The sequence below is a fragment of the Myotis nattereri genome, assembly GCF_964212035.1.
Source record: "Myotis nattereri genome assembly, chromosome: 2".
In the NCBI taxonomy this organism is placed as follows: Eukaryota; Metazoa; Chordata; class Mammalia; order Chiroptera; family Vespertilionidae; genus Myotis; species Myotis nattereri.
In genome coordinates, this window is record NC_138076.1 from 95,481,899 (window position 1) to 95,499,425 (window position 17,527).

Here is a 17,527-nt window from a genome sequence, read left to right on the forward strand (position 1 = left end):
GGTAATGACGATGGTGGGTTGATGCTGATGAAGAGCCTGCTTTTCAATAGTGAAGAATGAATGAAAGGTGATGCTTTAAATACAGCTGACACATTCAAGGGTATTATTAATGGTCTCTTTTTGAACTCACCACTTTTATTTGTATCCCTGTTAAGAAATTTATTATTTCTTTTTCCTTGTATTTATTAATTCATTTAAAAAGTATTTACCTCCTTATGAGACATGCCATATGTAACATGCATAAGTATTTACCCACAGGCAGGTTAGAGTATGGTTCTGTTCAACACACATGCTAAATATAACATGTATTATAGTTAGACATGTATAGGCCTACCTAGTTGCAGATATAGGCCTACCTAGTTGCAGATGTGTGTGTCTTACAACTACTAATTTGTTGCATTGCATTCAGTATGCAGTAAATATTTTTGAAGGAAGGAAAGCTGGACAGTTGAAAAGATTTCCACCTCCACTAGGAAAAAGCAGCAGATAAATTTGTTGACTCCTCATTGGAGTCAGCATCATTCCTTTGGTTCAGCTTAAGGCTTACTGTTCTTAAGTTAGCATAATATAGATGATGCTAGATCACCCATAGGACAGTTTAAAATTCACTCAATCAGCTAGATGTTTTGCCTCACCTTTTTAAGGTGTTAAATCTCATTTCAAAGAAAGTCGTGTGTGTGTGTGTATAAACATCTGTCTTTTTGTCAGTAATATTGAAGAAGACTGATTTATTTAGCAAAAAATTGATTTTTATTTGTAATTATTATTACCTGTTATAACTTGGGACTCATTTTTTTTTTTAATAGGCGAGTGGCCGAACTTTTTATGTTTGATTTTGAAATCAGTGGAATCCATCTAGACAAAGAAAAGGTAAAACTTTCCTTTCTGTTTTTTGGGTTCTCTTGTTTTACTAATATTTAATTAGTATCGTTGTTGCTACAGTCCTCATGTACAGCTTGAATTTGCATACTGTAAAACTGCTTAGATAATTTATATTATGAAATTCTCCTAAAGGTTGTATTTGAATGTAGTGCTCTCCAGAAGTTGGCCTGTCACCATGATAATTCAGAATTAAAAATGACTTTAGACAGTAGGGATGATTTAGATGTCTTGGAATTAGGATGAGATGGGCAGTATCAAGAAAGACAAGGCAAATGAGTGAGGAAACTGACACCATTGAAGATTAAGATCTGGAGGTAGAAGTATAGGGATATCATTAAGACCTTTACATAGGTATATTTATTCATATTATAGATGTCTTTGACAGATTTACACAGTTTTGTTCCTGAAGCAGTATGTATGGGTTGTGCAATGTTTAAGCTGATACTAGAGAGGCCTTTTATATTGTCAAGACTCCTCATTTCACAGGTGTGGAAACAATACAGTGTTTTATTCAAGTTCCCATCCTTACCCTGGCCACTGCTCCTTCCAGACATAACATCTTAAGAAACTGAGTGCCTCATTTCAATATCAAGTTCCAGGTTGGAAGAATGGGGGTGACTTGACCACCACTGAAAGACTTGCTTGCTCCACAGTATCTCCCCTACATGCCTGCAGTCTAGACTACTATAGTTATGCTTTATTTAAAAAAAGTTTTTCCTAATAAGTATAATATAAAGCCATTTAACCAATTAATAGAGATTAGTTTATTAGAGTATCTTGAAAAATAGAGGGCTAAGTTTTGGAATATATAACATATAGAATAGATTATGTCATTTTAATTGGTGCAGGGTTTGAGCAATGCAGAGGCTGCTCATACATGACTCCTGGCCTAACCCTAAGCCCAACATCCACAAGGCTAATAGGCTATACTGTAAATTCACATTGCCTAGAATGGACACATTTTCCCCTCTCCAAGTCAATTGTTTACTTCTCTGTACAGTGATACCACCATTCTCAGAGTCATTCAAATAAAATTTTAGAGTCAGTTTGCATTTTTTCCACTCCCAATATTCTCATATCTTAATCAGTGACCAAGTCCCTGGATTATTCCTTTAGAGCTTCTCCTGCATCTGTCTGCATCCCCCCAAAAACTCATCTTGAACCTTATCACCAAATCCCTGGGCTATCCTACAGTCCATTGTCTTCCTGACACTCATTATAATTAACAGCAGTTAAGCATTTGCTATTTAAAGCATATATCGCTCATCAGATCTTTTTTATATATATACATATTTTATTGATTTTTTACAGAGAGGAAGGGAGAAGGATAGAGAGCTAGAAATATCGATGAGAGAGAAACACCGATCAGCTGCCTCCTGCACACCCCTCACTGGGGATGTGCCTGCAACCAAGGTACACGCCCTTGACCGGAATTGAACCTGGGACCCTTCAGTCTGCAGGCCGATGCTCTATCCACTGAGCCAAACCGGTTAGGGCTCATCAGGTCTTTATAACAAATTTGAGGCTGGTGCTACTATTATTCCTGTCTTATAGATGAAGAAACAGACATCTAGAGGATATGTGATTTATACAAAGTTACAGAACTAGTAGGTTGCATATTATGCACAGATGGGCAAAAGTAGTTTTACTTTTATATTATGGAAAATAATGCAAAAATTAATAATAATAATACAAGAATAAACTCTGTGTTTCATGTACTCACAACTGTAAATCTACTTTTGCCCCACCTGTATGTCAAACACTCTAGAGCCTAGTCAGCTAGCCCTTCTTACATTTCTAACTGACAATGGTCAGTCTACCTGTCTGAACATTGGAATCATTTCCTTCAAGCATTGACTTGATTGTTACTCTCCTGTCCAGAACCTTTCAGTGACTTCCCATTGTCTATTGAAAAAGTATAATAAGCTCTCCCTGTGCCTCAGTGAATTCATGATACTCTGTCCTTCCATTTGTGGTTCTGTGTCATCCTCGTCTGCCTGCTCACCAGGTTTGTCCCCCTAAAATCCCTGTTAAGCTTCATCTTCAGCCGATGGTGTCTGCAAAGCTTCATCAATCTCTGAGGTGGAATTCTGTATTCATATGAACTCATATTTTACTTATTTCATGCACCTGACATTTATCTTTAACTGCTTTTTATTGAAGTTGTTATTATTATTGCATCTAAATTATATGCTTCTAAAGGATAGAGTATGTGGATCATATTTTTAATGCATACCAGTTTTGGACTTAATAAAATATTGAATGAATATATAATGAATCATAATAATGCCTGATAATATTAATCAAGTTTGATGTCTTCAGGAGGAAGGCTGTTGCTGAATGATTTAATCATTTTATTTAATCCTCATGAAAGATGTTTTTGAAACTTTACTAAAAAGTATTATGTGTCAAGTCAAGGTCAGTTTCACCAGTATTAAACTTGTTCTCTTACTTTTTTTTTTTAAATTCTCACCCGAGGATATTTTTTACCCCATTGATTTTTTTAGAGATAGTGAAAGGGAGGGGTAGACACAGACAGAGACAGAGAAACATAAATGTGAAAGAGACACAGGTTGGTTGCCTCCTGCACATGCCCTGATCAGGGACAGCCCTTGACCAGGAATCAAACCTGGACCTTTCAGTCCATGGGCCGATGCTCCAACCACCCAGCCAAACTGGCCAGGACTATCTTATGTTTTTATAAAAATAGCTGCCCTTCCTAGAAAGTAACTCCCTGGGACCCATAGACATTAAATCTCTCTCTTGTAACTTCTATGTCTGTTCTCTAAGGTGCTCCGCAAGGATGGGATAAAAGAAAAAAGTTACACTTTTCAAAAGAAAGATCTTGAAATAAACCCAAGAACATAATCTACAAATCGTAGTTTTTTTCTTATTTAATTTGGAAGGTCTCACTGAATATAATTTACAAATTTGAAATTAAGGAAAGTATATGTTTTTAGTGATTATGTAATAAATAACAATTTCATAGACTTTTTAGAGTTTAGAGTACTGCTCATTTAGTTATCTCAAGATGATGAAATGCCTAGCAGATTGTTGGTGAAGTCGGGAAGTAAACCCACTTTTTATTTTTCCAGATAAAGAGTTATTTTTTATTTATTTATTTTTTCATAGTAAAGGCTTTGGGGAAAATTTTTGGATCCTGGAATTTTTCATCTTTTCTGTTATTCCATTTATTACCATTAGGTGGTGCTAATTGGCCATATCAGAAACAAAGTAGGTGTAGAGAAATCTGGACTATAAAGATGTTGGGATATCTGAAAAATTATTTTTCACATAAAGTTTGAATTTTCTGTATTGAAAATGCTTGGTTATTAATATATACTTAGTTTTTAGCATCTTAACAAATGTACACCTGCATCTTATATATTTATTTTAAAAATATGTTAGTGCTGCTTAGTCATTTTTTAGGGTTTTAGTATAGTTTAGAATCTGTTAATAGCTATTGACTCCTTTTCCAGAAAGACTTCCATTTGTTTTCACATGATGCCCATCATGAGCCCAGGTCCAGGTGCCTGTTTAGTTTTCTAGTAAAAACTGAAAATTTATCTCTTGTCCTCCGGTAGACCTCAACTATAGTTAATATTTCATTCGAAATATTTGTGTCACCCCTTTGATAACACATTTTTTCCATAGATGGTGTGTCCTAAAAGTGTTACTGCCAAAAAAATTCTCATAGATGTGCCAACACCCTCTCCAACATCACCTATGGTTATCTGAGGACCAGACAGTGAGAGTCTGACAGTGAGGGCCAGGCACAAAAGAGAGAATATGTGGTCCTGGCCTTATGGGCTCCAGTCTAGTTCTCACCACTCCACTGCTGTCGTTCTCTAGATACCAAAGTATTTGCAAAATTCAGAACTCTTAAAGTGTTCCCCCTTCTGGAAGTTATCTACACTTTGTGAAGAATTTTAATAATTCCTTTCTCCTCACCTTTTTAGTATAATCTTCTAAGATAGTATATTTTCTGACCTACATTTCAAATACTTAATTTTTAATCTGAAAATACTTTTAAACATTGTATTGACTAGATTCAACTACAGTCTCTTGACTAAGAGGCCTTTTGGGGGCTAGGGAAAGATTCTGTACTTCCTAATATTATTCATCTCAAAGATTAGTTATATAACCTAGACATAAAATAGAACTCTAGAAATTATCTAAGTCTTAAAGCATGGCAACACTGTACAACATAGGATAATCTTTTTGTCTAGATATTAAATGTCTATCAAAAATAGAATTAACATATTGCAAGTATGTTATACATTTAGTACATAAATAATATATTCAATATTCATTTTATTATTTAATACTAGAGGCCTGGTGCACGAAATTCATGCGGGGGCGGGGGGGGGGGCGGTGGCAGTCCCTCAGCCCGGCCTGCACCCTCTCCAATTTAGGACCCCTCAGTGGATATCTGACTGACGGCCCTGCAGAGATGGGGCCTACACCGGCAGTCGAACATCCCTCTCGCAATCCGGGACCACTGGCTCCTAACCACTCGCCTGCCTGCCTGATCATCCCTAACACTTGCCTGCCTGCCTGATTGTCCCTAACCACTTGCCTGCCTGCCTAATTGCCCCTAACTGCCTCTGCTTGCTGGCCTGATCACCCCCTAACTGGTCTGCTGCCAGCCTGGTCCCCCCCTAACTGCTCCCCTGCCAGCCTGGTCGCCACCTAACTGCCCCCCTGCCATCCTGATCGCCCCGTAACTGCCCCCTGCCAGCCTGGTCGCCACCTAACTGCCCCCCTGCCATCCTGATCACCCCCTAACTGCCCCCCTGCTGGCCTGGTCACCCCCTGACTGTCCGGAAGGAAGTCGGATGTCCGGAAGATGTCCAGTCAACCCTGCCTAATTAGCATATTATCCTTTTATTAGTATAGATCTTATGAAACTATAAATTAGATATTAATGTTGATTTACTACCTTTATAGACATCTATATGTCGTATTTAATAGACATCTACCAGGTGTACTGGTTAATAATGCGTATTTTTTTCAATAGATGGAGTTACACATATGTTGATATATATGCGATTTGATATGTATGCTATTTTGTTGTATTGACAACAAGCTTCTAAACTTCCTATGTCAAATTTCCTGAAGGTGTTAACATCATAGATATTTTTATTCTTTTTTTCATGCCAAAAAAAGAGCATTTGCAGGAAGTTTTAATTTATTACTTTATTTTGAAGAGAAGTGCTGCTGAAGCTTACGAGAAGTTTATGGTGAACATGTTCCATCTCAAGATACTTGTGAACTCTGGTTTAAATGCTTTAAAAGTGATGATTTCTCTGTGAAAGACAAAGAACGTCCAGGTCAACTGAAAAAGTTTGAAGACCAACAATTACAAGAATTATTGGATGAAGATGTGTGTCAAACTCAAAAACAACTTGCAGAAAGATTAAACGTTGCTCATCAAACAATTTCTGATGGTTTACAAGCAATGGGAAAGATTTTAAAGGAAGCAAAATGGGTGCCACATCAACTGAACAAAAGGCAAATGGAAAACCAAAAAGTCATCAGTAAAATGTTGCTTCAATGGCAAGAAAGAAAGTCTTTTTTGTATCGAATTGTGACTGGTGATGAAAAGTGGATTTATTTTGAGAATCCCAAATGCACAAAATCATGGGTTGATCCAGGTCAACCATCAACATCAACTGCAAGGCCAAATCGCTTCAGAAAGAAGACAATGCTCTGCATTTGGTTGGATCAGGAAGGTGTGGTGTATTGTAGGCTTCTAAAACCAGGTGAAACCGTTAATACTGATCACTGCTGACAACAAATAATCAATTTGAACCACGTTCTGATCGTGAAACGACCAGAATGGGCCAGAAGACACGGCAAAGTAAATTTGCTTCATGATAACGCACCATCACACCCTTCAAAACTAGTTAAAGACACGTTAAAAGATCTTGCCTGGGAAGTATTAACCCACCCACTGTATTCACCAGACCTTGCTCCTTCTTTTCAGATTACCACTTATTCTGATCGATGGCACACACTTTCTGAGCAGCATTTCAAAACAGTGGAAAATTGGGTCTCTGAATGGTTTCCCTCAAAACCAGAAAAGTTCTATAGGGATGGTATCCACAAACTACCTGAAAGATGTGGGGGATGTGTAGCTAGTGATGGACTTTACTTTGAATTAAGCACTTTTGATGATTCTCTTGAAATTATGGGTTTTCTTTGATTACAAAATCTGCATTATTTACTGGTATACCTGGTATATGGTTATTAAATTAGTTGTACAATATTGTTTAAATGCCATTAAATAACTTTTACTTCCCCTCTCCCCCCCTTATAGCGTAAAAGAGCAGTGGACCTGAATGTTAAAATCTTGGATTTGAGTAGTACATTTCTTATGGGAGCCAACTTTCCCAACAAGATTGAGAAGCATCTCTTACCAGAACACATTCGCCAGAACTTTGTACTTGCTGGAGATCATGTAATTGTTGATGGTCTACATGCAGAATCACCAGATGACTTGGTATGTATATTCCATTTTCTTATAGTTCAGATCCTATTTGTGTGCTGCTACTGTCTTAAACCAAGCCCAGATTCAGTGATAATATAATACTACCATTACAAATACTTCAGTGTTGTTAAAATTTTTGTTGTTGTTGTTGTTAAAATTTTTAACTTTGTGATTATTAATTCCATAAATGGTTTGAATGATGAAAATGGTTTAATTATTCATGTCTTATGAAGAACTCAATTTTAAAGTATGATAAATAATAATGATTTTCTTTTCTTTTTTTAATCCTCACCCAAGGACATGTTTTTACTGATATTAGAGAGAGAGGAAGGGAAGGAGGGAAGGAAAAGAGGGAGGGAGGGAGAGAAAAAGAGAGACAGAGAGAGAGAGAGAGAGCGAGAGAGAGAGAGAAAGAGAGAGAGAGAGAACATCCATGTGATAGAGAAACGTCAATCGGTTGCCTCCCATACATGCTCCGATAAGGGATCAAACCCACAACCTAGATATGTGCCCTGACCAAGAGTCAAACCCACATTTTGGTATACAGGACAATGTTCCAACTGACTGGCCACCTAGCTAGGGCTGAACTACGGGTTTTTAATGCCTATTAGTCATCACTTCACCTGGTTAAAGGTGCTTTATGGCACATGGGTTACATACAATTTTGTCTGACCATACCCCAACAGAGAACTGTAGTCAAATATGTTGTATCTCATACTAGTTTATGAGTCTAAAAGCTTTATTTACCTTGTGCAAACCATTATTTTATTTTTATAGCTAGGATCACTTGAAGAATAAAGTGGTGAGAGTTAGCCTTATTATTACTGCATAGGCTATATATTTGTATCATGGTATTTATATTTTTTATCATTTGCTGTTTAAATATAGGTGCGAGAAGCTGCTTATAAAATTTTCCTTTATCCCAATGCTGGTCAATTGAGATGTTTAGAAGAATTGCTCAGGAACAGAGATCTTCTGGCAAAGTTAGTAGGGTATTCTACGTATTCACACAGAGCTCTCCAAGGAACAATAGCTAAAAATCCAGGTAAGCCTGTTTATCCAACTTTTAAGGACAAAATAGAATTTTTATGGAACTAAACTTCTGACCTTAAAGGTTTTTCTTTGAATTATTTTGAAATATAGTTGACATACCATATTATATTAGTTTCAGGTGTACAACATAGTGGTTCAATGATTACCATAATAAGTCTAGTAACCATCTGTCACCATACATAGTTATGATATTGTGTACTCTATTCCTTATGCTGTATATTATGTCCCCATGACTTATTTTACAACTGGAAGTTTGTGTTTTTTAATTTTCTTTCCCTTTCCCGCCCACCTTCCTCTGGCAGCTATCAGTTCTCTGTATCTATGAGTGTATTTCTGTTTTGTTTTGTTGTTCTTTTTTTTTAGATTCCACATATAAGTGAAATTACACAGTATTTGTCTTTCTCTGTCTGACTTATGTCAGTTATTATAATAATCTCTAGGTTCATCCATGTTGCCTAAAATGGCAAGATTTCATTCTTATTTTTATAGCTTAGTTATATTCCATTATATGTACCACAACTTTTTTCTGTCCATTCATCTATCGATGGATATCTAGGTTGCTTCCATGTCTTGCCTATTATAAACAACTAGAGGCCCGGTGCACAAAAATTTGTGCACTCGGGGGGTCCCTCAGCCTGGCCTGTGCCCTCTCGCAGTCTGGGACTCCTTGGGGGATGACCACCTGCTGGCTTAGACCTGCTCCCCGGGGGGATTGGGCCTAAGCTGGCAGTCAGACATCCCTCTGGCAGCCCGGGAGCCCTTAGGGGATGTCCACTTGCCAGCGGGGAGCAGGCCTAAGCTGCAGTCGGACATCCTTGGCGCTGCTGAGGAGGTGGGAGAGGCTCCCACCACCACTGCTGTACTGGCAGCCGTCAGCCTGGCTTGTGGCTGAGCAGAGCTCCCTCTGTGGGAATGCACTGACCACCAGGGGGCAGCTCCTGCATTGAGCGTCCGCCGCTTGGTGGTCAGTGTGTGTCATAGTGACCAGTCATTCCCAGTCATTCTGCTGTTAGGGTCAATTTGCATATTACTCTTTTATTATATAGGATAGAGGCCTGGTGCATGGGTGGGGGCTGGCTGGTTTGCCCTGATGGGTGTCCCGGATCAGGGTGGGGGTCCTGCTAGGGTGCCTGGTCAGCCTGGGTGAGGGGCTGAGGGCCGTTTTCAGACTGGCCACACACCCTTCAGGGAGGGAGGTCCTGCTGGGGTGCCTGGCCAGCCTGGGTGAGGGGCTGATGGCTGTTTGCAGGTTGGCCACAGCTCCTTTAGGGTTGGGGTTCCCACTGGGGTGCCCGGCCAGCTTGGGTGAGGGGCTGATGGCTGTTTGCAGGCTCACCACAGCCCCTTCAAGGTGGGGGTCCCCACTGAGGTGCCCGGCCAGTCTGGGTGAGGGGCTGATGGCTGTTTGCAGGCTGGCCACAGCCCCTTCAGGGTGGGGGTCCCCCTTGGGGTGCCTGGCCAGCCTGGGTGAGGGGCTGATGGCTGTTTGCAGGCTGGCCACAGCTCCCAGCCACCCAAGCTCCCAGTGGAGGCTGGCTGGAAGCAGGTATCTGGGGTTTATTTATCTTCTATAATTGAAACTTTGTTGCCTTGAGCAGAGGCCACAGTGCGCCAGGGCAGGCGGGAAGCTTGGCTTCCTCCATCGCTGGGTCAACCAAGCCTCCTGCTTACTCCAGCTCCGTGGCTGCCAGCTGCCATCTTTGTTGGGTTATTTTGCATATAGTCGCTCTGATTGGCTGGTGGGCATGGCTTGGGGCATGGCAGAGGTGTGGTCAATTTGCATGTTTCTCTTTTATTAGATTAGATGCTGGTGTGAACATAGGGGTGCATATATCTTGAGTTATGGCTTTTGTTTTTTTCAGATGTATGCTCAGAAGCGGAATTGCTGGGTCATATGGTAGTTATATTTTTAGTTTTTTGAGGAATACCCATGCTATTTTCTATAGTGGTTGCACCAGTTTACACTCCCACCACGGTGAATGAGGGTTCCCTTTTCTTCACATCCTCAACAACACTTGTTATTGGTTGTCTTTTTTATAATAACCATTCTGACTAGTGTGATGTGATGATATCTCATTGTGGTTTTAACTTTAATTTCCCTAATGATTACTAATGTTGAGCATCTTTTCATTTATCTGTTTGTTATCTATATGTCTTCAGCCCATTTTTTTTATTGGATTTTTTGTTTTTGTGATGTTGAGGCTTATGAGTTCTTAATATATTTTAGATACTAGAGGCCCGGTGCCAAAATTCGTGCATGGTGGGGACGGGTAGGTGGTCCCTCAGCCGGCCTGCAACAACGCCAGATTCCCTTGACCCAGCCCCCAACCTGAGGCTCCTCCCATCCCTCTGTGTGGCTGGTGTCCCTCCCTAATGATTACTACTCCCTCCACGCAGCCGGTGTGGCCTCCACTCCCCTCCCTCCGCACAGCCGGGGTGCGGACGCTGGCCTCGCATTCCTGGGGTGATGCTGCCTGCGTCCCGCCCTGGCCACTATGGGCTCTACCATCTTTGTCATAGAGTGATGGTTAATTTACATATTACTCTTTTATTAGATAGGATCAATCCCTTATTGGATATATTGTTTCCAAATACCTTATCTCATTCAGTAAGTTGCTTTTTCATCTTGTTAATGATTTCCTTCACTTTGCAAAACCTTTTTAGTTTGATATAGTCCCATTTGTTTATTTTTGCTTTTGTTGCCTTTGCCTGAGTAGATATATCAAATAAGTTATGGCTAAGGCCAATGTCAAAGAGTTTTCTGCCTATGTTTTCTTCTAGTACGTTTATGGTTTTGGTCTTACATTTAATTCTTTAATCCATTTTCAGTTTATATTTGTATATGGTATAAGAAAATGGTCTACTTTTGGGTTTTGTTTTTTTTACATGTATTTGTCCAGTTTTCCCAACACACTTACTAAAGAGACTGTCTTACCCTGTTATATATCCTTACCTCTTTTGTTGTTGATTAACTGACCATATATAAGTGTGTTTTTACTTTTGGGCTCAGTTCTGTTCCATTGATCTACATGTCTGTTTTTGTGCCAGTACCATACTGTTTCTATTACTGTAGCTTTGTGGTTTAGTTTGAAATCAGGAAGTGTAATATCTCCAACGTTCTTTCTCAAAGATTTCTTTGGCTACTCAAGGTCTTTTGTGGTTCCATATACATTTTAGGATTATTTGTTCTAGTTCTGTGAAAAGTGCCATAGGTATTCTGATAGGGATTGCATTGAATCTGTAGATTGCTTTGGGTAGTATAGACATTTTAACAATATTAATATCTCTAATCCATGAGTATGGTTTATCCTTCAATTTCTTTTATCAGTTTCTTTCCTCTTAGTTTTTAGAGGAGGGGTCTTTAATTTCTTTGGATAAATTTATTCCTAGGTATTTTTGCAATTGTAAATTGGATTTTAAAATATTTTTTTGTGTAGTTTATTATTTGTCTTTAAAAAACTAATTTTCTATTCTGCAACTTCACTGAATTTATTCACTAGTTCTAATAGTTTTTTGGAGGTAAACTTTAGAGTTTTCGATGTATAGTATAATATCCTCTGCAAATAGTGACAATTTTACTTTTTTCTTTTCAATTTGGATGTCTTTTATTTCTTTTTCTTCTCTGATTGCTGTGTCTAGGACTTCCAATAGTATGTTGAATAAGAGTGGTGAGAGTGGGAATCCCTGTCTTATTCCTGGTCCTAGAGAAAAAGCTTTCAGCTTTTTACCATTGAGTAATGTGTTAGCTGTGAATTTGTGAATATATCTGTTATTATGTTGAAGTATGTTTTTTCCTATACTAACTTTCTTGAGAGTTTTTATCATAAATGGATGTTAAATTTTGTTGAATACTTTTTCTGCGTCTCTTGAGATGATCTATAATTTTTATTTTTAAATTTACGTGGTGTATCACATTGATTTTCAGGTACTGAATCATCCTTGAATTCTGGAACAAATCCCACTTGATCGTGGTGTATAATCTTTTTAATGTATTGTTGAAAATCAGTTTCCTAATGTTTTGTTAATTTTTGCATCTATGTTTATTGGTGATATTAGTCTGTAATTTTTTAAATCTTTTTTAAAAATTTTATTGCCGAAACCGGTTTGGCTCAGTGGATAGAGCGTCGGCCTGCGGACTGAAAGGTCCCAGGTTTGATACCGGTCAAGGGCATGTACCTGGGTTGCGAGCACATCCCCAGTGGGAGATGTGCAGGAGGCAGCTGATCGATGTTTCTCTCTCATCGATGTTTCTAACTCTCTAACTCTCTCCCTTCCTCTCTGTAAAAAATCAATAAAATATATTAAAAAAAGAAAAAAAAATTTTATTGTTGAAAGTATTACATATGTCCCCTTTTTTCTCCCATTGACCCCCACCAGCCTACCCCAGGCTTTCACCTCCCTATTATCTGTATTCATGGGCTATGCATATGTATACACAAGTGCTTTGGTTGATCACCTCCCCCTCACTCACCCTCCCATGCATTCCTTCCAAGATGCTGCATTCTGTTCCATGCTTCCATGTCTCTGGATCCACTCCGTTCATCAGTTTATTTTGTTCATTACATGCCACATATGAGTGAGATCATGTGATACTTGCCTTTCTCTACTGGTTTATTTCACTTAGTATAATACTCTCTAGGTCCCTCCTTGCTGTCTCAAAGTGAAAGAGATTGTTCTTTTTTACTACTGCATAGTATTCTATGGTATCAATGTACCACAACTTTTTTATCCACTCGTCTACTGATGGGCACTTGGGCTGTTCCAGATCTTAGCTATTGTAAATTGTGCTGCTATGAACATAGGGGTGCATATATTATTTCTGATTGGTGTTTCAGGCTTCATAGGATATATTCCTAGAAATGGGATCACTGGGTCAAATGGCAGTTCCATATTTAATTTTTTGAGGGAACGCCATACTGTTTTCCATAATGACTGCACCAGTCTGCATTCTCACCAGCAATGTACTAGGGTTCCCTTTTCTCTACATCCTTGCCAGCCAGCACTTGTCATTTGTTAAATTGTTGATGGCAGCCATTCTAACTGGTGTGAGGTGATTCCTCATTGTTGTTTTAATTTGCATCTCTCTGATGATTGGTGACTTTGAGCATTTTTTCATATGTCTCTTGGCCTTCTGTATGTCCAATTTGGAGAAGTGTCTGTTTATGTCCTTTGCCCACTTTTTAATTGGATTGTTTGTCTTCCTTTTGTTAAGTTGTATGAATTCCTTGTATATTTTAGACATGAACCCTTTATCAGATGCATCATTGCCAAATATGTTCTCCCATACAGTGGGCTCCTCTTTTTTTTTCAGTTGGTCAGCATAGCAAGGTTCTTTTTTTTTTTTGTCCTGTTATATCTATATTTATACTATTTGATCCTATAAACATGCCTCTATAATCACATCATGGTATGTTTTGGGTAACCTTCTACAGTTCCTTGTTTCATAGTTTCTTATCTGACCTTTACCAGAAATCCTGTCTCTATCTAGTTCTATTGATTTTAATCTTTTCTAGGTTAATCTCTGTGTTCCATTATAAGGGCTATTCCAAGGTCGCTGCTTTACTGATAAGCTACAAGGAAGTGACTGAAGGAGATTCTCCTACCCAGTAAAGGTTATGTCCTCCCAGCCTCGCTGCTTGCCTTCCCTGGGACTGACCTGTGTCAGTGGATCTCCAGGGGTATAGGCTTTGGTGCTTTCCCTGGTGTGCAGACCCCTGGGGATGTGGGCCCAACACGTCCTAAATTTATTGCCAATAGTCTTAGTCCAAGTTCTTCATAAGTAGTACATGGTATTTCTGTAACACTAGGGGGTTTCACTGATTTATTCTCTTCCTTAGTCCTGTTAATCCCTAACCTGGGGAAACAACCTTTCTCGGGGAGGTGATCCTGTTTAAAACACATAGCGCTAAGAGGGGGAGCAAACATATGCCATATACGCCAGGTCCCTTGAAACATAAGCTGTGCAGATGTTTCTTCCCTGCAGCGACTATGTCAAGCAGCAAGGGTGGTCCGGCTTCCGGCAAATTCCCCCATTTTTATTTTTTAAATGACAGCACGTGTAAATCAGCGGCCACCTCTCGGATTGGGTTAAGACTCGGAAGAAGCTTGTTTGTGATTTTGCTAACAGGTCTGTCTGAGGCTTAACCCTATATCGGCTCCCCACATCTCACCCTTCTTTTATATTTTAAGCTACTATAAGGAAAGTTTTTAAGCATCAAGAACAAAAAGCTACCATAATGAAAGTAAAACTTAAGCATCAAGAACAAAAAGTTACCATAATGAAAGTAAAACTTAAGCATCAAGAACAAAAAGCTACCATAATGAAAGTAAAACAAGGATCAAGAACAAAACTCTAGCTTTTAAAACAATAACAAGATAATGTCAATGCAAAACCCAAAACATTTTAAAACTTAAACATAACATTTTTAAAACTAGTAAGAATAATAAAACAATGGCAATGCAAAACAGCAATAAGTGAGTTTCTGCTAAATGAAAGTTTCTTTTGCTGATTAACTCAGAGTCCTTGGACTTGACTGAGAGAGTAGCTTCCACTTCTTGCTTTTCTACCATCTGCTGGGCCTCAGTTGTTAACTTCTTCAGCTGACCCCATGTTGGCACCTCAATCCCTTGCATAGCCTTCCTTTTCTTCTTTTTTCCGCTTTTCTGTCATCGGGGCAACTCTTGAGTCTTTGGGATGATGGGACAAGGAGCTTCTCTGGTTTCATTGTGGTGACACACGTAATGCTCTGGTACCCAAATTGTCTGCACTGCTCCTTCTGGAAAGATACAAAACACAACCTCTTCCCCACATCATTACTAGATCTGGTAAAACTCTTGTCTGGTTTGTGTATCCTTCTACCAGGCTGAGTCGGCAGAGGCTATTGTACAGGAGGCCTGATGCCTTTGGCTGCTTTACAAACCTCTGCATTGTATTTTTTTAAAAAAATTTAACATATAACATTCTCCCCTTTTTTTGTTTTTATAGAAAAGATTTATATTGATGGAATTGTCAGTTTTTGTGTGTGTGTGTCAAGAGCTAACTTTGATGTGTTAAAACTAAATAAAATGCATTTACTCAATCCAAAGCAGACATTAAAAAGAAAAACCCCAAATGCACTCTTGTATCCATTTTAAAAGTAGGATTGGTGCTTTCTGCTGTAATTACCTGAGTCCTGATCTATCACCACAGGGAGAGCTTGCCAATCCTGCACTTTCCTGGGGTGGAAAGGCTACAGTGGGGTTAAGGATAAGGCTCCTTGGGCCTACCTTCTCCCATGCCTTTCCATTTACCTTTCCTTCCTCAGAAAAGCATGGACATACTTCTTGTATAAAACGTTCCTTCTGACTGGGAGTAACCTTAACTCCTCTGCTAGCAATCATATGTGTTAAAAGATCAATACGGAGTCTTTATTCTTTAGACTCAGTATGGCACATCTTCTCAATCTAAGTTCAGTACTATCCACCTTCTTACCCTACTTATCCTCTATAGGGGGGTCTGCAGCACCCTGGTGGAGTCCTATCCATCCCAAGTGTTGGGGTTCTCAATGCGGGGGGGCTTACCTAGGGGAATACTGTTCCAGGGGTTCCCAAAGGTGTGGACGGTGTTGGCGAAGACTATCCACCCTCTTCCTACAGTGGAGTCCTATCTGTCGCGAGTGCGGGGCTTACCTAGGAGAATGGGGGGCTTACCTAAGGGTCCCTGTTTGGGCACCATCTGTTGGGGTCCAGCCCCAGCAGGTCCAGGGGTTCCCAAAGGTGTGGACGGAGTCGGCGAAGAAGGAAGGACACGGGGACAGCGTTCAGTTGGTCAGCATAGCGAGGTTCTTTCTTTTTCATGGGCTCCTCTTTTGTTTTGTTGATGGTTTCTTTGCTTTGCAGAAGCTTTTTATTTTTATGTAATCCCATTTGTTTATTTTTTCCTTAGTTTCCTTTGCCCTAGGAGATATATCTGTAAACATATTGCCATGAGAGATGTCTGATATTTTGCTGCCTATGGTTTCTTCTACAATTTTTATGGCTTACCGACTTATATTTAGGTCTTTTATCCATTTTGAGTTTATTCTTGTGTATGGTGTAAGTTGGTGGTCTTGTTTAATTTTTTTGCATGTATCTGTCTAATTTTCCCAACACCATTTATTGAAGAGACTATCTTGACTCCATTGTATGCTCTTGCCTCCTTGATCAAACATTAATTGAGCATAATGGCTTGGGTCGATTTCTGGGTTCTCTGTTCGGTTCCATTGGTCTATATGTCTGTTCTTGTGCCAGTACCAGGCTGTTTAATTACGGTGACTTTGTAGTATAACTTGATGTCTGGTATTGTGATTACTCCAACCTTGTTCTTCTTTCTCAAGATTGCTACCGCTATTGGGGGTCTTTTTTGGTTCCATACAAATTTTTGGAGTATTTGTTCTAGATCTGTGAAATATGCTGTGAAATACCTATTAAAATATGCTGTGAAATACCTATTAAAATATGATATTTTAATAGGAATTGTATTGAATCTGTAGATTGCCTTGGGTAGTATGGACATTTTAATAATGTTGATTCTACCAATCCTTGAACATGGTATATTCTTCCACTTGTGTATATCTTCCTCTATCTCTTTTTTCAACATCCTGTAGATTTCTGAGTATAAGTCTTTTACCTCCTTGGTTAAGTTTATTCCTAAATACCTTAATTTTTTTGTTTCAGTGGTAAATGAGATTCTTCGTTTAGTTTCTCTTTCTGGGAATTCATTATTGGTGTACAAAAAAGCCATCGATTTTTTGGTGTTGATTTTGTATCCTGCTACATTGCCAAATTCATTTATTAAGTCTATTAGTATTTTGATGGAATCATTAGGGTTTTCTATGTACAATATCATGTCATCTGCGAATAATGAGAGTTTTACTTCCTCCTTGCCAATTTGGATGCCTTTTATTTCTTCTTGTCTGCATGGCTAGGACTTCCAGTACTGTGTTGAATAAGAGTGGTGAAAGTGGACATCCCTGTCTTGTTCCTGTTCTTAGGTGAAATGTTTTTAGTATTTGCCCATTGAGTATGATGTTCTCTGTAAGTTTGTTATATATGGCCTGTATTATGTTGAGATATGCTCCT

At 39.1% G+C, this 17,527-nt stretch overlaps 1 protein-coding gene across 2 annotated transcripts in view; it reads left to right on the plus strand.

The window, feature by feature from the left end:
- MIPEP (mitochondrial intermediate peptidase) overlaps positions 1-17,527 on the plus strand; it is a 239,174-nt gene that overhangs the window by 24,341 nt on the left and 197,306 nt on the right. For both annotated transcript variants that reach the window (XM_081083024.1, XM_081083025.1), the window contains 3 exons: positions 807-870; positions 7,205-7,387; positions 8,264-8,420. In XM_081083024.1, coding sequence (XP_080939150.1) covers positions 807-870; positions 7,205-7,387; positions 8,264-8,420 — 404 coding nt within the window. The remainder of the gene's footprint in view (positions 1-806; positions 871-7,204; positions 7,388-8,263; positions 8,421-17,527) is intronic.